The following is a 24,714-nucleotide window of genomic DNA, read 5'->3' as shown; positions in this document are numbered from 1 at the left end:
GCTCATAACTGGTCTGAAGTTGGATGCCTCACAACTGATCTGCTGAACTAATACTGAGGAGTCTCAGTTGTTGATTTGTGCTGCAGCTACAAGCCTACAGCTAGATTTCTGCATCACACTTGTGGTGGGTCATATTTACTCAAGTGTGATAGACTTTTCCTAAAGTCCTTCTTCTATGTTATCTTAACATGGAAATTGTTTCACTCCATCTTTTTGTGGCTTCTGTCACTCCAGAATATGCTAGAGGCTTGATTTAGCATTGTTTCTGAAGGAAACTAGAGAGACCTGAAGCAACTCTTTGGCTGCTCTCTACCAAAAACAAATTGCCAGTATCAAAAATGAAAAGGTTGAACTTATCACCAATGAAAAAAGAAATTAAAAGCAATAATTCCAGAGGTGGGATGGGGAAATTTGGAAGACTTAAATAAAAGGGGGAAAAAAGAAAGTAAAAAAATAGCATGCTTCAATCAGTTCTTTTTCTGGAGATGGATAGTATCCGTTTTCATTAGTCTTTTGGGATTTTCTTGGATCATTGTATTGCTAAGAATTACTAAGTCATTCATAATACTCCATCAAATAGTATGGCTGTTACTGTGTACAATGTTCTCCTGGTTCTGTTCACTTCAGTATGCATCAGTTCATGTAAATATTTCCAATTTTTTTTAACTTGTTATTTCTTATAGCACAATACTATTCTATCACAATCATATATCACAGCTTGTTTAGCCATTTTCCAGTTTATGAGCTTCTCTTTGATTTCAAATTCTTGACCACCATAAAAAGAACTGCTGAATATATATATTTTAGAAATAGGTCCTCACCCCCCCTTTTTTGATATTTCTTTGCATATAGACCTAGTAATTGTACTGCTAGATCAAAGATTATTCATAATTTTATAACTCTTTGGTCATAGTTCCAAATTGCTTTCTAGAATAGTTATATCAATTTAAACTTCACCAACAGGTTCACACATTCTTGCATGGTTTCATATAAGATTTTTTTTTCAATATTCAATCATATAGCTTCAATTGTCTATTAACTTGAAACTAAACAATAGAACTATAGCTTTAGAATTAGGAAGAATAGTCTAGTGAGACATCCTATCATTTAACAAAGAAGAAAGCTTCTGACCTTTAGAGAGAGAGATGATGGATATGCATAATAATATGCATAATTTATATTTATATGGGAAAATGTAAGATAAGATTTTAGTAGTTTTGGACATAAAAATATGGTGTTAATATGAAAACTTAAATCCTCTTGGAGTTAATGTAGAAAGATATTTTACTTGTGTGAAAACAACTTGATGTTCTAAAGGAATAAAAAAGATTTTATTTATTTAAAATTGGAGAAATAGTAGAAAGAAAACACAGTTTAGGTATACCTAAAAGAGGGATTATAACGCCCTAATTCATTTGCATATATGCGTCTTATAACTAAATATATAAAAATGTGGCAACGTAAATCTTTGATGGCTGAGATTTATTTTTCTTTTTAAAATGAGCTATTCATTTGGCAAGAGAAATTTGGGGACTTTTAAGTTATAAATGAATCATGACTTATGATCCTCTTTACTCTTTATTGAGTAATTGGACACGAGTCTAATTCAAATATTTATTTATATTGTGATAAATCTTTATATTTATATAATCACTGACATACTAGTATATAATACATTAAAATGTGATTTGACTTTCTAAAAAAATAAATACTTGTATAAAATCTTAGCATCTCTAGATACTATTATGAATAAATTGTTGTAAATACAGTGAGTAGGTATGTTAATTTATAAATGGTTGTGTGGCTAGAAAATGTATTGGATAAAAACTCAAGATCTTTGATGAAGAAGTGCATTTCACTTCATCAGGAATATCCCCTTGAGAGAGCTGTACTATAATTATGTAGTAATGATTCGTCTCTCATATACTAGACCTGTCAGGTAAGAGTAGTTTGGAATGATCCACCCATTCCAAAAAGTAGTGGGTGACCGCATGTGCCATCTGAGGAATGATAAATATATTGTAATGTGGTATATTGTAATTCCTATATCACTATTCACATCATAACAGAATATCCATTATTATGATACTATACACATTGTCATTACAGATGCTCTAATGCCTTCTCTCTCTCTCTTCTCTTCCTCTCTTCTCCCCTCTCCCTCTCTTTTTCTTCCCCCCTCTTTCATGTCCCTTCCCCTTCTCCCTTTCCTCCCTCCATCTCTTATCTACCTTCCCCTCTCTCCCTCCCATTTTCTCTTCCTCCAGTAACACACATTCATACACATACACACACATATACACAAATATGTGTATATACATACAACATAATTTTTTAAGGGAAGTAATAATATCTGGGACATAGGTGCATAGAATAACTGTCCTCAAGTATATGAAGGACTATCACATGGAATAGAGATTGACTTCATGGACAGAACTTTTACAAATGGATGGAAGTTGTAAGAGATTCAATTTAGATCTGATATAAAAAACAATAGAATGGTCTTTTGGAGGAGGCAATTGATTCCCTCTCACGACAGGTTTTTAGGCAAAAAATTAAATGACCACTATTTAGGATTTACAAGAGATTCATGTTTATTCACCACTGGTATAAGTTGGTAATGATTTGAGTGAGATGGTAGTGACTACTCAAAGCACTTTTGTACTTTCACTTTACAGTCAGCTTCTTGGTTTTTTGTTTCCAGGATGTGTAACTACTAAAGCTAAGTCTGGGGACAATATAGAATCTTCTTTAATTAAAGCAGCAGGGAAAAGAGAAGGGATAATACAGATTTTTTTTTTTTTTTTTTTTTTGCTAAGAGGAAGGGCATTTTTTCCCTAGATTTGCCTCCCTTGTCCCCACCTTCTGTCTGAAAGTTTTGCAGTGGAGCTGAGGTAATTCAGTGATTCACACTCCACTAATCTGCAAATCCTGTTTCTGGTGAAATCCCTGGTGGTCTCCACATACTTCTTAGGAAAGCTTTAATAGCCAAATACATTAGTGAGGTCTCATATTGCTGAGGCTTCATTAATCTTCCCTGATATTCTTTGGTTTATTTGCCAGTTTACTGCAAAGTATTAGCATAAGAAAAACTAAAATATATTTGTCAAGATGATGAAGAAAGTTGAGTCTCAGACACTGTATATGATTATATTCTATTTACTAATTTTCCAAATGGGTTTGTTGCCAGTGGTTCTCCTTGTCCTTAGTGCAAATTAGTGACTTTCTGCACTCTTTCAAGTAGATATTTTGCCAAAACCCTGAAATCAAATTTCTAATTTTGATTCTTTGCCAAAAACATCCTTTCCCTATTTCCAAATCCCAATATTCAAAATTAATTATAGGTAAGCATCTCTCTCTCTGTCTCTATTTCTGTCTTGGTTTCTCTCTCTGTGTCTCTGTCTCTGTTTCTCTCTCTCTCTCTCCCCCCTTTGTCTCTCATTTCCCCCTCTTCTCCTGTCTCTTGCCCTCTCAGAACCCATGGCACTTTATCATCGCTTTCATACTAAAAAGATTTCTTATCATTAAATGAACATCATCATTTTCTGTAAACTTTCCCATGAGCAAAGAAGATGAATGTCAGCTTCTCCCAGCATCATGGATCCTTTCTGATAACAACTAAGATTTTAAGACAATAATAACTTCTTGGCATTTAGAGATCTTTGGAGATTCAAGAGAGATGTGATACTAAGGTTTGTGATAACCAAAATGATGTGCTCTGATTAAGGCTGAAATGAGAAAGTACGATAACTCTGGAATTTTAAAAATGCTTGAATATTCTTGAAGTAACCAACCAGTTTCTATCTTGGCTACAGTTATGGGCATTTCCTGTTGATATGGACCTCATTCTGTATTTTGGTTTTATTTTAGTAGTTTAATTACAATTGTACAATGGTTCATTTTTTTCCCCCTCACATTTTCAGATTTCAGCTTTGAATGGTTTCATCTTCATAGATAGTTTCATCATCATTTTTGCTTTTCTCCTTTCCCATCTGTCAAGATTTGTTATTACACTAAAGAATTTTTTTGTGATCTTTGCCCAGTTTAATCTGGTAATAGCCACTTTGCAAAGATGAATTGTTGTGTTGAATGGCTGGGCTGTTAGCTTTGTTATACTGGACATACTTGATGTCGATAATATTTCTTTCTGTTAACTTAAACAACTTTGATCAGTTTTTTGTGATGCCCCCAAGGCACATAAACCTTACAGTTTTTTTTTTTGTATGAATCCTTTTTTTTAAATTAATTTTTTTGTGATTATACATCCAGAACAAAGGGAGAAAACCACAGGAGAGAAAAAAGAAACATTAAACAAATGAACATAGTATATGTTTATTAACATTCAATCTCCATAGTATTTTTCTGGATGCAGATGGTATTTTCTATCCATAGTTTGTTGGGATTGCCTTAGATCACTGAACCACTGAGAAGAGCTAAGTTTTTCATAGGTTATCATTGTACATTCTTGCTGTTATCATGTACAATGTATTCCTGGTTTTCTTTGTTTCTTTCAAGATCAGTTCATGTAAAACTTTCTAGGCCTTTTAAAATCAACTATTTCATCATTTTTTATTATTATTTTATTTATTTTTTTATGATTATTTTATTTTTCTGTCCTTAATGATTTTCTTGGGATATAAACCCAGTAGTGGCACTGTTGGGTCAAAGTGTATGCATAATTTCATAGCCCTTTGGACATGGTTCCAACTTATTCTCCAGAGTGGTTGAATCATGTCACAACTCCACCAACAATGCATTAGTATCCCAGTTCCACATCCCCTTCAACATTTATCATCTCAGCGAGTCTCAGAACTGTGAAGTGGAAACTTAGAATTGCTTTGATTTGCATTTATCTAATCAATAGCAATTTAGAGCATTTTTTTCATATGACTATAGATGGCTTTAATTTTGTCATCTGAAAATCCTATTCCTATCCTTTAACCATTTATTGATCAAATTGAGGAATGACTTGAATTCTTATAAATTTGACACAATTCTTTATTTTAAAAATTGGAAATTATCAGAAGTACTAGCTATAAAATTTTTCCCCCAGCTTTATACTTCCCTGTTAATTTTGCTTATGTTGGTTTTGTTTGTGCAAAAACTTTTGTGTTTAATATGATCACAGTTGTCCATTTGATATTTTGTAATGTTCTCTAATTCTTTTTTGGTCATAAATTCCTTCCTTCTTCAAAGGTCTGGTAGTTAAACTATTCCTTGTTCTCTTTTACCTTTATACCCAAATTATACACCCATTTTGACCTAATTTTAGAATGGGGTGTTAGATATAGATTTATGCTGACTTTCTGACATTTTCCAGTTTTCCAGTGACTTTTGTGAAATAGTGAGTTCTTATCGCAGAAGCTGAAATGAGGGGGTTAATAAAATACTAGATTACTTTAGCCACTGATTATTTTGTCGTGTTTATATAATCTACTCCTCTGATTCATCAACTCTATTTCTTAGCAAGTACCAAATGGCTTTGAGACTGCTGCTATAAAGTTTTAGGTCTGGTACTGTTAGACTGTCATTCTTTGTATTTTTTTAAATCAATTTCCTTGATATTCTTGACATTTTATTCTTCCAGATAAATTTTGTTATTGTTTTTTCTAACTCTATAAAATGAAATTTTAGCAGTTTGATTGGTATGGCACTGAACAAGTAGACCAATTTAGGTCGAATTGTCATTTTTATTATATTAGCTTAGCCTACGCATGAGCAATTAATATTTTTCCACTTCAGATCTGACTTTATTTGTGTGAGAAGTGTTTTATAATTGTGTTCATATAGTTCCTGGATTTGTCTTGGCAGGAAGATACCCAAATGTTTTATTTTGTCTAGAGTTATTTTAAGTGGAATTTCTCTTTCTATCTCTTGCTGCTGGACTTTGTCAGTATTATATAGAAATATTGATGATTTGTGTCAGTTTGTTTTATATTCTGCAACTTTGATTAAAGCTGTAAATTGTTTCAAGTAGGTTTTTGGATGATTTTCTATTATTCTTCAAGTATATCATCATATCATCTGCAAAGTGTGATCGTTTTATCTCTTCATTGCCTATTTTAATTCCGTTCATTTCTTTTTCTTTTCTTATTGCTAAAGTCAACATTTGTAGTACAATATTGAATAATACTGGTGATAAAGTTTCACCCCTGGTTTCACCCTTGCCCTTACTGGGAATGCATTCAGCTTCTCTCTATTACAAATAATGCTTTCTGTGGGTTTTAGATAAATACTGCCTATTGTTTTAAGGACAACTTCTTTTATCCCTATGCTCTCTAGTGTTTTTTAATAGGAATGGGTGCTGTAGTTTGTCAAAAGTTTTTTATGAATTTCTTGAGATTAGATTGTCAGATTTGTTGACATACAATTGGACAAAATAACTCATAATCAATGATTTAATTTCTTTTTCATTGGTGGTAAGTTCACACTTTTCATTTTTATGCTGGAATTTTTTTCTTATCAAATTAATCAAAGGTTTATCTATTTTTTTTCATAAAACCAACTCTTAGTTTTATTAGTTCTATAGTTTTCTTAATTTCAATTTTATTACTCTCTTCTTTAAGTTTCAGAATTTCTAATGTAGTATATTTTAAATCCTTGAAGAACAGGTAAAGAATACTACATTTTGATGCATTGTGAAAAATTCTTCAAAATATTGAAAAAATGATTCTTGAGAATGCAAAAAAATTGAATTAGTAAACCTCTTCTCAATAAGAAAACCACATTTAAGGTTGTTTCAGACTGAATAATAATGTTAAAAAAATCAACAATTATTGCACCTCTTTACTTTATATAGTCTTGTCATAAAGTAAATAATACTATTTCCCTGATCCATCATTCCCCAAGGCCTAGAAGTGATAAGTTGGAAGAAAGAACTGGTAGAATATTAGATATCATGACTGTATTTTCTGAATAATAAATTGGAATACTTGTTCTGATAAAAATTGCTTATGTAAAGTCTTATTAAAATAATGCTATTTTTCCTTCCTTCCTTCCTTCCTTCCTTCCTTCCTTCCTATCTTCTCTCCCTCCCTCCTTCACTCTCTCCTTCCCTCCCTCCCTCCTTCCTTCCTTCCTTCCTTCCTTCCTTTCTTCCTTCCTTCCTTCCTTACTTCATCTCTCTTCACTCCCTCTCTTTCCTCCTCCTTGTCCTCTTCTTCTTTCTCCTTCTCCTCTTCTTCCTCCTTTTCTTCCCCCTTTTCCTTCTCCTCCTCCTCCTTTTCCTCCTCTTTCTCTTGTTCTTCTTTCACTTCCCTCCCCTTCCTTTTCCTTCTCCTTTTCCTTTTCCTTCTCCATCTCCTCCTCCTTCTCATGAGCATCATGGTACATTCAGACCATAAATATTTCTGTAACCACACAGGGTATCTTGTGAATAAAGTGATAAAATAAAGATATCTCAGAAAATACCCTCCTCCCATTTTTTCTCCAAATATCTAGGCTTTGTCATCAGTCATCAGAGCATCTATTTTGAGTTGTTTCTGGATTGGGTTACACTGCACTGAATGTGCCCTTATTACAATTTGTGACAAAGAGAAATACACATTGATAAGATAGGTGGTAGGAGCTGGAGTATATATGTCATCATGGAGGTAAGCAGTTCCAAGACTTCACCAGTTACTATGCTTTTATTTTTACCAACTTCTACAATCAGAAAGTTTCAGGACTTATGAAATATATTAATTTCAAGGACTATAAATCATCCACTCTTATTCTTCAAGTGGAGCTGAGCTTCTAGTGCCTACAATCTATATCTGTGTATCCTTCAATTCTCCTTTCTTCAATTAGCACTCTGGATCAACTTAAAATTCCTAGATGGAGGATTTTTATTTTTTTGGATAACATTTTCAAGAAATTCTTGCATTAAAGAATACATACTTTTTTTTCAATGTCTGTTGTATATAACCAGTTTGCTCTGGCTCTCCTGATTTTTGAATTCTAAGTGCTTATATATGCATATATATATATATATATATATACATGCATACATATTTATATAATTATCTTGCTACACAGGAAAAATCAAATCAAACCAGAAAAAAATGAGAAAGAAAATAAAATGCAAGCAAACAACAACAAAAAGAGTGAAAATGCTATTTTGTGATCCACACTGGATTCCCACAGTCTTCTCTCTGGGTATAGATGGCTCTCTTAATCACAAGATCATTGGAACTTGTCTGAATCATCTCATTGTTGAAGAAAGCCATGTTCATCAGAATTGATTATCATATAGTCTTGTTAACGCCATGCATAATGATCTCCTGGTTCTGCTCATTTCTAGCATCAGTTCATATAAGTTTCTCCAGGTCACTTGAAATCATCCTGCTGGTCATTTCTTACAGAACAATAATATCCCTTAACATTCATATACCATAACTTATTCAGCCATTCTACAACTGATGGGCATCCATTCAGTTTCCAATTTCTTGCCCTTATAAAAAGGGCTGCTACAAATATTTTTGCATATGTGGGTCTCTTTCTCTTGTTTAAGATCTGTTTGGGATATAATCCCAATAGAAAAACAGCTAGGTCAAAGGGTATGCACAGTTTGATAGTACTTTGGGCACAGTTCTAAACTGCTCTCAGAAGACTCTGGCATGCTAACTAGTTACGCGACCCCCGAGTGGTCGGCGTCCCAACTTCTTAGAGGGACAAGTGGCGTTCAGCCACCCGAGATTGAGCAATAACAGGTCTGTGATGCCCTTAGATGTCCGGGGCTGCACGCGCGCTACACTGACTGGCTCAGCGTGTGCCTACCCTACGCCGGCAGGCGCGGGTAACCCGTTGAACCACATTTGTGATGGGGATTGGGGATTGCAATTATTACCCATGAACAAGGAATTCCCAGTAAGTGTGGGTCATAAGCTTCCTTTGATTAAATCCCTGTCCTTTGTACACACCGCCCGTTGCTACTACTGATTAGATGGTTTAGTGAGGTCCTAGTTCAGCCCCGCCAGGTTGGCCCACGGCCCTGACGGAGTGCTATCTAGAGGATAGTCTTTTTTTTTTGTAAAAGATTACAAGTAATCCTTTTTAATATTAAATTATATAGACTGTATAAAGTATATTTGGTTTCATGGGTCTTTTGCATAAGTGACTTGCCTCAAGTAAGTTATATCAGAAAAGATGTGTAAAACTAGATCCTCTGATTACATAGTCTATGTCCTTTTTGTTGTATCACATAGTGGCCCTATGTTCATTCTTCTCCAGGACTGAATCATCCTAATACAGTATATGAGGCAGTTAGGGGCACACTGGATAGAGAGCTGGACCTGGAGTCAAGAATGCTCCTCTTTTTGAAATCTAGCTTCGATACTTACTAATTGGAGATCCTTTCCTCATCTGTAAAATGAGCTGGAGAAGGAAATAGTATATTTTTGCCCAACAAAAGAAAATGAAAAACCCTAATGAGGTCAGACATGACTGAAATGACTGAATGACAACAATACACTATATCTCTCTGATTGTCTGCATTTACTGATTTCCTTTTAGTGATCATTGTGAGGCAGTTTCTAACTTTCTGTACTACTCTCCTAGAAACAGCTGCCAACTGATAAGCCCTTAGAGCACTTCTCCACCCTCTTGCCTGGGATGGAAAACATTAATGCTCAACACACTTCAGGATTAGTCAACTTCCCACCCACATTGGTCAGAAAATTACTTGCTTGCTCTGATTACATTTTGTTTAATTCATTTTAATTTTGAGGCCAAAGGTTTGCAAATAGCCACTTAAGCTGTTTATAGATGGAAAATGTTTTCTGTACTGTTTAAATGAACTGATAGATGAGGACCCAGATTGCTACTATTACTGTTTTTTTTTTTTATTTGTTTTGTTTTGTTTTCTCTCAATGCACTCTTATCATCATCCAAAGCCCTTATTATGTGCCTGTCTGCACCTGGAATGGGGTTAAGATTGCACAGAACAAATCAAACAGCTGTAGTCTGGTCTGCCCAAAGATGACAGTTTTATAGGACAGGCCACAGAGCTGCATACACAAAGGTTGAGATTATGCATCAAGTCAAAAAGAACTCTTGTGTATAAAGAAAGGAAGATGGAACTTTCTGAGTTGTAATATATGTGGGAGTAAATGCTGAGAGCCGAAAGCTTAGGCAGAGTAGCATTAATAAGGGAATGGAGACTTCTTAGAGTGATATCCTTGCAGGAGTTTCCTGAAACAGAGTAAAGATTGACCCAGAAGAAGTGGAAGCGATTTTTCAGGACAGATTCATAAAGCAGAGCCCCACTTGGCTGGAGTCATTAGAATAGTATCCCTCACCATTCATAGACTCAGATGCTGTTATTATTATCAAGTCAGACACAGGCAAGTTGTGCTTGATTTTGAAACGCATCTTGCTGTCAATTGAGCTGAAAGAACAATGCAAAAAAAAGTGAAAAGAAAGTGGGAAAAAAGGCAATGTATTGAGATCTATAAATTTTATTTCATATTCATTTATCACCTTCAGGAAAAGCAAACAAAATTTCTTCTTTCTCTCACAGTCAGTGATGAATGAATGCTTAGAGTTTGGGTGTGAAGCCTTTGTGGCCATTATTGACTTTCCATGAAAAAACAATTCATCTGAAGCTTTAGTGAGGGCAACATTTGCACACTGTGCAAGGCAAAAGTAAAGTGCTTCTAATGACTTGTGGACTGATCCAAGCAAAGAATAATGACGTTCCTTGCTTGAAGCTGCATCTTTCCCCGTGTCTGCATCCTAGCTATCTCAGAGAAAAAACTCATTCACATTGGGGCTTGAGAAATAGTTTTTTTTTTTAAATTTATATTGACACAGCACTTTATAGTTTATTAAACTATCTCCTTTCATTGTTTCCTTTGACCCTCAAAATGTTCTAATGAACACAGGTTAGTCATTGTAATTCACATTTTATAAATGGGAAAATGGAGAACCAGGGAAGTTGTAATCTCGATCTAACTTCATCAAGTTAATATACCCTTTTTCTTGTGTGCCATTTAAAGGGTGAAACAGTGTTATAAGAAAGGGAGGATCTGAATTTAGAAAAACTCAGAAATATAAAAGGACTAGAATCCCAGAGATTTTTAACCTTTTAGTCATGTCCTCTTGGATGTTATCTGGATTTGTGGTAGTTACTAAAATAATATCCAATAATTGAAATGCTCCAGATGTAAGAGAATTAATTTGATTAAAGAGTATGAATTATAAAATATTTACAATTTAAAAAAAATATTTTGAAGAAGGGCCAAAAACTCAAAATAATGTTATTTTCCATTCCATTCAGATCAAATTTCCAGAGATGGTGAATTTGTGGGGTATTCCTCTGAGCTGTCCAATGTGTGGCTGTGTTTTCTCTAGAGGATGAAGGACTCACTGTTTTGTTTAGGTTCTTCCTTTTGGACTATGGCTTATCCCAGTATTACTGAACACAAGTCAGTTGTTTAGGAACAGCTTTAAAAATGAATCACTGAATGACTCAAATTTGCTTTATACAGATTCTCCACATCCCCATTCATTTAGGCAGTCATAATCGGAAGAAAAAAGGAAGGGGAAGAGGGAAGTTCTGACTCTTTAAGGATATCTTATGTCCATAAATGTTTGGGGCTGCTAGGAAGACTTTGTAGAACTTTATGTGCCTATATAGATATCATTCAGAGAAAGCCAAAGAACTAACCTGAGTAGAATTATCTAAAACATTTTGTTTGTGCTGTGGCAAATAACTCAACCTTTTAAAAAAAATTGGTCAATAAGCCTATTCTTTTCCAACTGTACCTGGGTGTTTGACATTATATAGACATAGCTGTATTTATGAGGATATCAATAGCCTCAGATTCCTGGGATAGAAAGCAATATAATTTGAGAAATATTCTGTAGGCCCCAGGGTTTTTGATTTGCATGGACTGGTTGGCCAGCAATGGCATGATTAATATTTTACTATGAGATTTGTGGATACCAGAAGAGATAGAAACAGGGCATATTAAAAGAGAAATACAGAAACAGGGAGAAGAAAAATTCACCTTGCCTCAGTCAATAAGTGCCCTATAAAATTGAGCCTTTCCATATTATCATGGAAATTACTTTTTGGTGGTAGTGGGGAGAGGTTGTTATACATTATTGTTAATTGTGGTTTGAGAAAGAAAACAATTTGATAATTTGATTGCATATTCGTTATTCAAAATATGACAGCTTTTATATCCTAGCAAATCTGAAATCTCCTGGATGTATGCCTGCTAGTTTAGGAGACATCTAAATGGCCTTGCTTAATGTTTGTGATAGATTTTAATGAAGCAGTGAGAGTTTATACTTAGCAGATCACCTGATGTCTGTCTTTGTGACAGTCAGCCACCGAGGGGACAATGGTTGCCTAGCGAGTACAAGAGAGAGGCGTGTAACTTGGTGAGAATTTATCACTGGCAAGCATTATTGTCATTGGACTATGGGATGGAAGGTAATTAAAGTCCTCACTTCCTTGGCGTATTTTCCAACCTGCTTTCCACAGAGTTGACACCCACACTACTCTTCTGCTTTCCTGCTGCTGGAGAAGGAGGGAGTGGGAAGACACGGACAGTGCTTTAAATTCATCCTGAAAAACATAAACACAGCTCCGGCTGAGCTTGTCTTATATATGAGCCTCATGTGCCATTTGCGGTGACAGCCCAACATTTTACACTGTGACACTAACAATCCTGAGTTTTTAATACGGTTGCCTCCAAATGCTTTTGAAAGCTCTGTGTGTGCCTGGTGCGATGCTCTTTATGGCGTAGACTCCCTTCCTCCCTTGCTTTTCTTCTTCCTTTTCCTGGAATCGTCGGTGTCCTTGACTGGTAATCTTTAACCCTGCGACTGCAATGATTTCTCTTCATATAGCCACACATCAGGCCTGTTGCTCATCCTTCTCTGAAACAAACACACTGAATGTCAATTCATAAGTAGATGGGATAGAAGTCATGAGTACCCAAATAGGCTGTACATCCAGACACTTCATTGAGGATTACATTTCTACTGAGGAAAAACAGACTCATGGGGACATGATGATGCAGCAGCACATTATGAATAATTTCTAGAGGTGTAAAATTAGAGGGAAAAAGGACTGAGTGGAAGCCCCCATCCCCTCCCTCCTAATCCCTTATCTAGTATGCTTTGCATAGCTTCTGGAGAGACTGATCTAACCCAATGTGAAATATTTTGATCTAAGAAATGTTAGCATTTTCCAGTGTCTAATAGATCAAGAACAAGTTCAGGGTTTTAATTATAGTTTCTTGGAGAAACGTTTGTGCCATTTACATAAGTGAGGCTTTGGGGAATGTCAGGGGACATATTGAAAGAAGAGTAATGAATTTCACTTAGTTCACCTTGAATTTGAGGTATTAGCAAATTTCTTAGTGGTTGTTAACCTTGCTGGCACTTATTTCTTTATTTTTCAAATAAGAAGGTTTCTTCAAAAATGGTTGCAAGGACTCTCCCAATCTTAATGGTCCATAATTCTGTAGGTAGCCAGGAAGGCCTAGCTTTCCTGAATTCTGCTAAGCATGCCTTCCAATCAATCAATCAATCAGTCATTTGCTTGATCACTTCTGACTTTACCCACTCCACATTTAGCTTTTTATCATTCAAATGTAGACAAGTGGTAGCATTTTTTTTGGTTATTATTTTAATGAATGTATTAAACACAGTCTACTGAATCCCAGAGCCTTTAACACTGCTCTTAAGCCAACATGCTGTAACAGATTCACAGTGACAGACAGACACTATGCAGAATAAACAGGCCAAAAAGAAATGCCATGAAACAGCCCCTTGGAGAATCAGGGTTAGCCATTAGGAGGAAGCACTTCATCCAAAGACTATTTAAATCCTGAAACTAGCTGCTGAGTTTACTGAATTTAGTGGTGGAATGCTTTCCTCTGTATATAATTGGTTTTTATTCACGTTATTAAACAGTTAATAACCTTTTTGCAAAGTCATGGCCGGTCTTAGGAACAAGTAGAAATTAGCCAAAGCTTGCCAATAGCCTCCTTATTCAGTATTCCCTCCCTACATTCCTTGTCTCCCACCAATGAAGGGTCCCAGAGAGCAGTTCTAGCCAGTTAAGGTGCTTCAGTGAATAAAGTACTGAAGTTGACATCAAGAAAACTTGAATTCAAATCTATCCTCAACTATTTCCTATTTGATTCTGGAAAAAAAATTATTTAATCTCTGCCTCAGTTTCCCCAACTGTAAAATGGGGTTAATAATAGCACCTGTTCCAGAGTTGTGAGGATCAAATGAGATATTTTTAAGGTGCTTGAACAGATTCTGGCACATGATGTACATAATATATATATATATATATATATATATATATATATATAAAATAAATGCTTGTTCCTGTCCCTCCTTTTCTCTTGTTTTTACAGGGTTCAGCTTATTGTACTAAAGGAAAATGCTTGATGACTACTTTTCTCCTGCTTACAAGTAGGAATGAATTCTGATTCAAAGGAATATATCTTGAATCTGGAATTTTGTGTGGAGATAGAAATTGGGACCTTTTTGGGACCCCACCAAAATCACAGCACAAAAACAATCACTTTTTTCTATGCACAAGAAGGTCAGCTGCCCACCACTCTGAAAGATTAAATAGGAGATATTGAATTAATAGAAAAAATATATTTTGCTCCTGAGAAACTGATAACTCAGTTAAACAGATAAAATTAAAAAACAGAAGCAAGTACTATGCAGTAGAAGACAACATGCAATTTCCTGCTAAATTTTAATGCACACAATTCAGAAAAAGAGTTGTCTATGAGGCCTAGGGTAGTTCCCTTATTTACATACTTTCTGGGCATAGGGAAAGGACAAAATCAAAGAAATACAGCTGTGTACTCAGACTTCAGTCATGAGTTTATTGTCTTAATAATTAACATAAATAATTAATTAAGTAGCTAAATAATCCAATGATGGAAATCTAACTCTTTTCTAGGCACCCAACTCTATTGTGACATGATGCAAATTCTTAGTAAATAGCTTTAGGCTTTAACATAAATCAGATTCTCTGTAGCTTTCCCTGTTGCTACTAGACCTGCCTTTTGGGACCAAGCAAAATATATTCAATTTCTTTTCAATCAACTTTTCACATATTTTTTAAGACAATTATATCTTTAAGAGTGAACTGGATGACCATTTGATGTGTATATTATAGTGGAATGCATTCAGAGGTGTGCTGTTGAATGTTTAATAACTGGCTTTGCTGAGTGGGGGAAGAGGGAAATATATGCATAATATATTTTTAAGTTTACTCAATTATATTAGCCTTCTTTATCACATCTTCTTAAGCCTAAACAATCAACAAAACAATAAATTTGCCAATTTCCAACGTGTAAATGATAACACTGAAAACTGAAAAATTAACTTATGAACTGGTATGCTGGCTCCAGCATAATCCTGGACCTTCTGGGGGTATGGACTAGACTGGATGGTTATGATTTTGTTTTTTTCATTTTTCGTTCTCTTCATAAACATGCTTTTTGTCAAATAATTTATCTGAGGCGTATTCTTATGGCTCTTCACCAATTTTGCCATTCTCATTTGAATGTACTTCTCAATATGTCTCACTTTCTTAAACTGTCACAATCCAAACTGAACATCATCATTGATGTTTTTCCCTGACCAGAGCCAATGTACCCATAACTTACCTCATTCAGGACCCATTCCTTTATTAATCCTTCCAAGTCTAAGGCTGGATTCAAGTTTCTTTCTACTACAACTAAACATGAAGAACAATTTCTACAACTACGGCAAATAAGAAAATATACTGTCATTTCTGTAAGTTTAGGACCACACCCAGAGTACAGACTACAATGTACTTATTACTCTGTATTATAGCTGGCTATGCATGCTATTTATTACCCTTTTAGATTATAAGTTACATGAAGTCAGAGACCAAAATTTATTTAAACTTTGTATTCCTACTAGGACTGATGTATATTCTATAAATAATAGATGGCTTGGTAAATTTTTGATGAATTTTGAATTTGAGCAGAGCTTGAAATATTCCTCTCCTACCTCCCCCTATATAAATCATATCACCTTACTTCAGCAAATCTACTTATTATTCAAAGAAGGAGAAAAGACAAAATTACACAGGAAGAAAAAGAGGTGGAAAAGCCTTAAGTGATAATACAAAGCAATCTCATTGTGGTAAAAGTAATGAAAAAAAATGTGATGTTTTAATTATGAGAGTCCTGGGAGAGAGCAGATCTGGATTTTAGTTTTAACTCCACCACTAACTTGCCCTTTGACTTAAATTAATTGTTTTCTATCTGTAGACCTCAAGTTCCTCATCTATAAAATGATGTACTAGGAGTTGATGATCTCTAAGATCTCTTAATTCTGCTTTTCTTTTAAGTATTGAAAGAATGGGAAAGTCATTCTAATGTCCTGCATCTAGTCCAAATATCCTGGTGACTGATTGTGCCTTAAAAATGTAGGCGGGAACAGAAGGGGTCTTGAGTTTACTTTAGGTCAAGTATATTTTGTCTTTTTTCTTTCTCTTCAAAGTTTATTTGACCCAAACCTTTTCCTTTTCCTAAGGTAGGTTTGATTTTCTGGTTTTTGTTTCTTTTCCCACCCCTCCAGATCATGTTACTTACAGACCCGGAGATTGAAAGCAGTTTATTGATCAGTTCTGATGAAGGGGCAACCTATCAAAAGTATCGGCTGAATTTTTATATCCAAAGCCTACTTTTCCATCCCAAGCAAGAGGATTGGATCCTGGCATATAGTCAAGACCAAAAGGTGAGTGTGTTCTTTTGAGACAGCTTGGCAGAGCTCTGAAGTAAAAGACCAATATTTAATTTTCCCCAGATTCTTGTCTAATGATTTCTTTTGTAATTCACAGAGGCCTGGATGTTGTGCCAAGTGCCCTGGCAGGGAAAGATGGGGATCTGAGGAAAGGTTTTGTTGATAGGGTTTAGTTTCTGAGAGAGATTCAGTTAAATGGCCATTCAATAGAGTCTGAAATGAATTTATTTCAACAAATTGTTGAGAGGCAGAATGACATAGTAGATAGAGTTAGCCTTACAGGAAGGAAGACCTGGATCCAAGCCTCCTTTTTGATCTGGCTCTGTGACCCTGGTTAAAGCACTTAACCTTCAGTTTTCTACCAATATTCTAAAATTATAAGTTGTAGAGAAAGTGCTGATCTGCTTTGGCAGAGGAAGTTCTCCATGAGATTTTCCTATATCAGTGGAATCAAAGGTTCAGTTCTATCCTATCCCATCCCTTAAGCATTTGTTAATTGCTAGTTATTGTTAGGCACTCTGTTAGGTATTCAGATAAAAAGGCAAAACCCAAAATCGTTTCTGTCCTATAAGATTATAGTTTTGAGCTGTAATGAATGTCTAAGTCTATCTAGTCCAGTCCCCTCATTTTACAAGTGAGGGAACTGAGGCCATATAAGGTGAGTTGTCCACGATCAGACAGGGTAAGCTTCAGAGGTAATTTGAATCCAGGTCCATAGACCTTGAGCTTACATCTTATTTGAAGACACATAATTCTCTCTGTCAAAGAGTGATGCAACGGAGAAAGCTCTGGGGTTAGAGTCAGAAGACCAGCTTCAAAACTTGGCATTGCAGCTTACAATATCAGTGACTTTTGGCAAGCCATGTCATTTCTCTTGGTCATTTCTCTTTCTTCATCTGTAAAATTAGGGTTTGGACTAGATGGCCTCTGAAGTCATTTCTAGCTTCTAAATTTGTCATTTCGTAATAAATATCAAGGAATTTTAGACGTGAGGTAGAAAGAATACTAAAAACTGGTGGGAGAGGGAAGGAGGGAGGGAGAGGGAGAGGATGAAAGGGAGAGAGGGAGAGGGAGAAGAAGAAAGGGAGGGAGGAAGAGAAGGAGAGGAGAGAGTGAGGAAGAGGGTGAGAAGGAGGAAAAGGAAGAGGGAGAGGAGGAGGGACAGGAAGAGGAAGAGGAAGAAGGGGAGAGAGAAGGAGAGGAAGGAAGGGAAGGAGGGAGGAAGGAGGCAGGAAGAGGAGGAAGGACAGGGAGATGGAGAGGGGGAGAAGGAGAGGGAGAGGGAGAAGGAAAGGGAAAGAGAGAGGGAGAGGGAGGGAGAGGGAGAAGGAGAGAGGGGATAGAGGGGTGGGGGAAGAGGAGGGAGAGGGAGAGGCAAAGGGAGAAGGGAAGAGGTAGAGACAAAGACAGAGACAGACATATAGACAGAGAAAAAAACAGAGAGAGAGGGAAAGAGAGAAAGAGAGAGAGAAAGAGAGAGAGAGAGAGAGAGAGAGAGAGAGAGAGAGAGAGAGAGAGAGGAAGAAGGAAAAGGAGAGGGAGAGGAGAGACAGAGAGATGGACAAAGAAAGGCATAGACACCCAGAGGAGATGCAGACAGAGAAACAAAGACAAAGACGGGGGGAGGGGGGTGGGGAGAGAGAGAGAGAGAGAGAGAGAGAGAGAGAGAGAGAGAGAGAGAGGAGACAGGCAGAGACATACACACACAGAGTTGGGGCATGAAAGAGGAATGAGGCAGAGGACAAAATGGAAGAATCAGAGGTTGTAATTAGAGTGAGGTATGTCAGAATCTGAATTGTGGAAGTGGATTTGATCATCTTTTTGGCTGACTGCAGTAGTATAAATTTACTAATTGTGAGAGTTCAAAGAAATTTATTACTAGTAGGTCAGATATTTTGTTGTTGTTGTGGAAGTGAAAGTGGAAGTGGAAGTGATAGTAATGGCTTTTTGTTTTTGTTGTTTTGATTTTTTTTTTTGTAGTGGACATCAATTATCTAAATATTGAAATCCCTAAGTAGGGGTTTGTTTAAGGGTCAATAGAAAAGCTAGCCAGCAACCAGGAATTGCATCCAGTGAGATAAATGGATAGTGAGAACCTCAAAGATAGAAAGTTTACTGAATGATGGTAGAGAAGAAGCATCAAGAAAAGTCCTCAGGGATCCTAGAATCTGCCAACTCTGCCTTCTGGAGCAGAATGTCTACAAAGGACTAGAGAAAGAATATCTAACACTGGGGATGCCATGTTTTCTGGGGAGAACCAAGTTTCTGTGTTTGCAAGAAGATGGGAGGAAGGTGAGAGGGGATAGTCTAATATAAAAGATCACAGGATTTCAGTTAGACATGGAGCTAGAAGGGAACTAAGAGATCATTTGAGATTCAGAAAAGCTAAGTGACTTACCTAAGTTTACTTAATATTAAGTAGCAGAGGCAGGTTTTGAACCTAAATCCATTGGTATTAAATCCATCATTCTCCTCCTCCTCCTCCTCCTCCTCCTCCTTCTCCTCCTCCTCCTCCTTCTTCTTTTTCCAATTGAGGTGAACTGATTTGCCCAGGGTCACATAGCCAGGAGGTGTTAAGTGTCTGAGGACAGATTTGAACTCAAATCTGAGTTCAGAGCTGAACTCAGCTCCTCTTGACTTCAGGACTGGTACTCTATTCATTGCACCACCTCACTGCCCCCATTATTCTTAACTATACCATGGGAACCCCATTAATAGTTGTATTAGTAGTCATTAGTCTAGTAGCAGTAGCAGCTTACATTCGCCGTGCTAAGCACTTTAATATTTTTTTCATTTTATCCTCACAACAACTTTGAGAGATAGGTGCTATCATTATCATTATTTTATATAAGAAAACCATATTGAACAAGGGTTAAATGATTTGCCAAGAGTCATATAGCCAGTAAGCCATATAGCCAAATCTAAGTTTGATTTTGAACTTACAGTTAACTGACTTCACTTTCAACACTCTCCATCGGAACTCCTAGTTGTTAGTTAATAAAATACAAGTTGTTCTAGAGAGAACAAAGGGACTGGAAGAAAACATTGAGGTAAATAAGGGTTAATAAGCATTGAAAAATAGCAGAAGTGACTTTTTACCCACATGACCTGCAGATCAGCTTTGGAGAAATTTTGGAGAAGACACAGCAAAAGAAAAACTTTATTGACTTTCTTTTTTAGGATTTAGGGGCAATTTTGTTCTAGATTGATCTAAATTCTTCAGCATTGAAGCTATAGAATGATTGATTGAGGTTGGATCTGGAGAATATCAATGGAAAGAGCTTGTAAATAATGAAATAAGTGACCAAAGGAGGTTGAAAATTTCCTTTCCAGGCCATCCTTGAAAATGGAGTCGGTTCCATTCTTCTGGTTTTAATAGGAACAAAAATTCTAGGAACCAGAAGTATTGAGTTTTACTTGGATTTGATACAGCTAGTCCTGTAACCTTTAGGAAAAAAATGTTTCCTCAACCTGGGCGCTTCTGGAAAATGAAATCCAGACTGAATCATTTCTGAGATTTCTTCTAAGTCTAATATTCTGTGATGCAGCAAGCATTGAATAAGATCCTGCTGGTAGATAAGAAGTATTTTTATGGTATCTCTGAAGTGGAATTGGTTGCTGCTTTGAATTGCTCACAAGCTAATTTGGGAAACAGGATACAACAGTCTATGTAGGTTGACAATAATTCAGCTTAAGCAAAATCAGAGTATAACCTAGTAAATAATCAATTGATCGCCAAGATTATCTTCTGTTTTGCTGATTGTGCATACAGTTTATAGGTTGCTCCCCATTAGTCCATAAACTCCTTGAGAGCAGATGATGTTTCATTTTCCCTTTCTTTGTATCTACAGCACTTTTTAATGGTTCCAGACACATAGTAAGCACTCAATAAATACTTGCTTACTTGACTTGACCTATATAATGTACAGATAATAGCATATGTAAATAGGAATGGGAGCAGAAGTTACAAAGTTAAGGTGTGATAAGGATAGAATGGGAAAAATTAAAAAAGGTCTCTAGTGGAATTTGGAATTATGAACTTTACCTTGAAGAAAGTGTTGGATAAGGATTGATAGGGAGAATATGAGCATATGATTCCAAGGAAAAGAATAGATTTCATCTGCCCAGGATATTGTATTTGTTTCATATTGCCTGAAGTTAGAGAAATAGTTTAGATGATCTCTTAGGGTCTATTTTGCTGCTAGGATTCTGAGAAAAGCAAATTGAAATTCTTAGGATTTATACTGCCCTTAGTGGCAAATAAAATGCATGTCAAGTCTAAAAATAGAGAAGATTTGCAATTAGTATTTTATTCTCCAGCAGACCAATGAGCATAATGCCTGATTTTCATTCCTAGAGCAAAGCTGTGGTCCATCTGGCCCAACGTTGTGCATTCAGTGAAAAGCAGGCCCAGTGCTGCAGGAGATTGAATATTTCTCCTTCAACCTGATTCATTATATTAATCAGTCCTTGAAAGTTTCTTTCATCTAACAGTGAAGCAGAGAGGGAGAAGATTTACAAGTTCTAGTTACAATTCTATGCCTCTAATGGAGGAGACACATAAAAGTATAAACCTTCATGGTTGGTAGAATGAAAAGAGTCCGGAATTTTAGAATCCAATTTACCTTAGTGCTAATCTGAGTTCCTTTGTGACCTTGAATAAATCAATTACTTTCTCTGGAACTCAGTTTCCTCCAGTGTAAAATGAGGGAGCTGGAATATTTGACCTAACTTCTTTACCTGTTTTGAATCTATGGTCCTCTGTTTTTGTTCTCCCACTTTCTAGTGGTTCTTATATAGAGGAATTGGTCACAGACCTCAACTAAGAGTCATGAGATTTGGTGGTTCTAGTCAAGGTTCTAATTTAATCATTAATCAGTTATTAATTTAACTCACAATGTGATTTAGACCTTAGTTCCTTCCCCTGCAAAATGGGGTTATTTAATATCGTTTCAGGGTTAAAGCCATATGATTTAGATTTAGAAGGGACTCAGAAATCACTTAGTTCAACATTCTTATTTTTGATTGAAGAGTTGGAAGAGGAAGGAACTTTAAAAAACTACTAAGGCAAGGCACTTTATGGATGGGCTTACTGAAATCCTGAGAATATTAAATTACATATCCAAGATCATGTGGTTTGGGGGGAAGAATTTCAATACAGTTTCAGCACTTTATCCATGATCCTCTACTGACTTTCAGCTCTATAGAAGAGGAAACTATTGTGTAGATAAAATAACATCAAATTACCTTTTAAAAACCAGTGACACTAATGTGCAAAAGTAATTTGTTCACATTTATATAAGGCTTCATAGGTACAAAGTGCTTTTAATATATCTTTTTATTTGATCCTCATCATAACCCTGCAGCACAAATATTGCCATTTTACAGTAGAAGAAACTGAGGTGATCTCATTTCCTCAGTGTCACATAGATAATGAGTTTCTAACATATAGTGAGAACTACAATTCTAACCTCAGGTTTGTTCTTAGACTACAGTTATTTGTTATGTGTTTCATTGCTTAGACTTGTTTCAGGAACATGATCCCAAAGATGAATAAAATTCTTATCCTTTTTGACCTTTGGGAATTATTTATTTGTCATCTTCTCTCTGTTCTCCCTCCTTCCATTTCCTTTGTCTTTCCCCCATTCTTTCTATTTGGCATTTAAAACAATTCATAATTTAGCTCCAGTATACTGTCCTATGTGATCTCAACCAATGCATCCTCAGTGACAAATTACTTCCACTATCCTGTGTTTTTCAACAAGCTCTATCCCATACTTAGAATCTGTCACTTGTCACCTCTACCTCTTAAAGAATCTCTAGTTTCCTTCAATGCACAACTCATACATCACTTCTTATAGCAAGTCTATCTCTAACCTTTTAGTGTTTGTCTTAGTGCTTCCTTCTTTCTCTTCAAATGAACATGTGTGTACTTATAAATTTATGTTCCTGTTATGCTATGTTACATTTTATTCCTCAATAGAATGTGAGCTCCCTGAAGAACTCTACCTTTATATTACCTACTGCCCAGACTATTTTAAAAATATTTGTGTAGATGTTATTTCCCTGGTAAAAGGGGTTTCCCTTACGTAAAAAAAAAAAAAATATATATATATATATATATATATATCTTTTACTTATACGAATCTATAGTTGTTTTGCAATTTACTATCCCACTTAGTTGAATGTTGCTGTTAGCTTAATTACTTGACCAAATGTCACATAGCCAATATGTGTCAGAAGCAGACCTTGAACCTAGTTCTTTCTGAATGTGGTACCTGCTCTCCATCCATTCCACTCCACTACTAAATTCACATTTTCCACATAGTAAATACTTAATATAGACATGTTGAATTAGATTGTAGAGCCTCCAAAGGTTTTGGAGAAGTCCTGAAAAGTAGTGGAGGAGAAGCTGAAGACAGGAAAATAATTTTGGAAACACCTGGAACAGTCCAAGGGTAGTAAGAACTATAGTGTAAACAACAGATTACAAATGAGAGCTGAGGTAAACTGATGCTAACTGGAACCAACTTTGTTGCTGAATTCTCCTGAGGAATGAGTATATTGAAAGTTTCTGAAGGAAGTTCAGTAAAAAAAGATAGATACATTATCCATCTTGGGCCGTATTAATCAGATAGCCTAAATAAGATTGTGGATTGAGGTGTTTAAATAAGATTGCGGATTGAGGTGTTTCCTTGGGGAGGGCATACTTCTGGGGATCTGTTCCTTTTTCCAAGAGTATTTAGTCTTGGAGACCATTCTGCTGCATCCAATGGATGCAATCCTAGATTGGGGCTGTGCTGTGCCCACGCAGGTGGGTCAGTGACACAGAAACAATAGTTGTTAATCACCCATGAACAACAGGGCTATTAGCACTGATGAGATGCAGCTACCCCGCACTGGGGAAACGTCAGTGATGTCCTTGATGGGGAGGCTGACAGCTAATTGCCCAATAAAGAGTGGAAAAAACCCCATCAACTTAAACTATATGAATAAGTGTCTTCAGTTGTTCATGACAAGCACTGATACTGTTGTTTCTGCTGCAGAATCCATAGTTCAAAATCTAGTCTCAGTTTTTGGGGGATTGCTGCTGGATCAATATAACTAAGAAGGTCCAAGACTGTAGATAAGGGCTATTGTCTTTAGGCACTTCTTAGTCAAATAAAATGCTCCCCTAAAGGTTAGACCTAAATAAAATTTTCTTCCCCTCCCTCCCATCCTCCTCTCCTTGTTTCCCTTTTCTTTCTCTTCACTTTTTCTGTTTTCGTTTCTATATGCATATATGCATGTCTCTCTGTCTCTGTCTCTGACTATGTCTTTCTGTCTCTCTGACTCTTTCTCTCTCTCTCTCTCTCTCTCTCTCTCTCTCTCTCTCTCTCTCACACACACACACACACACACACACACACACACACACACATATCCATCTTTATTGTGGCACAGTGAAAAGAATACTGGATTTGCAGTTAGAAGCTGTTTAATCTTAAAAAAAAATTATATGAATTCTCTAGGCCTCAGTTTCCTCAGTGAAAAATGCTAGAATCTGACTGAATGATTTATAAGATTCCTTTCTCTGGAGCAGTCTGGTTTTCTGTGATTTTTTTTCCCTTTAACCCGTCACCCTGCTATTGCTTTCCCTCTTTTTATTACTCCTCTCTTTTTCCTTACATCCTCAAATTAGGCTGTGGTTCAAGCTGAGACTGAAAGCTGCTGATGGATAGTGGAAAGATGCATGTTCTTGATTTTTCTCAGATGCCTGGGCCTGTAGAGGAAGTTTGAAAAGTGAACTTTTTCTGTGTGACTTCACTTACTTAAGTGAATCCACTTTTTTCAGTCTCAGTTTATTTATAAAATGAATGCATTGATCTAGGTGATTTTGAATGCCCTTTCCAATTCTAGAAGCTGTCTTCCTCTGACTAGTAGAGACATACTCTATGAAATAGGGCAAACATAGCCAGTGATTGT

The 24,714-nt window shown here is 36.1% G+C and overlaps 1 protein-coding gene and 1 long non-coding RNA gene across 5 annotated transcripts in view; one reads left to right on the top strand and one right to left on the bottom strand.

Annotated features, from left to right (window-relative positions):
* SORCS1 (sortilin related VPS10 domain containing receptor 1) overlaps positions 1-24,714 on the top strand; it is a 704,073-nt gene that overhangs the window by 460,973 nt on the left and 218,386 nt on the right. For all 4 annotated transcript variants that reach the window (XM_031955813.1, XM_031955812.1, XM_031955810.1 and 1 more), the window contains exon 4: positions 16,585-16,743. In XM_031955813.1, coding sequence (XP_031811673.1) covers positions 16,585-16,743 — 159 coding nt within the window. The remainder of the gene's footprint in view (positions 1-16,584; positions 16,744-24,714) is intronic.
* LOC116421889 lies at positions 11,873-19,810 on the bottom strand. Its single transcript, XR_004232473.1, has 2 exons — positions 19,693-19,810; positions 11,873-12,870 (listed from the first exon to the last, which is right to left on the bottom strand). It is a non-coding gene; the product is annotated as an uncharacterized LOC116421889 (long non-coding RNA).

This window comes from Sarcophilus harrisii, chromosome 2, assembly GCF_902635505.1.
Source record: "Sarcophilus harrisii chromosome 2, mSarHar1.11, whole genome shotgun sequence".
NCBI lineage: Eukaryota > Metazoa > Chordata > Mammalia > Dasyuromorphia > Dasyuridae > Sarcophilus > Sarcophilus harrisii.
This window is presented reverse-complemented; position numbering and strand designations above follow the sequence as displayed.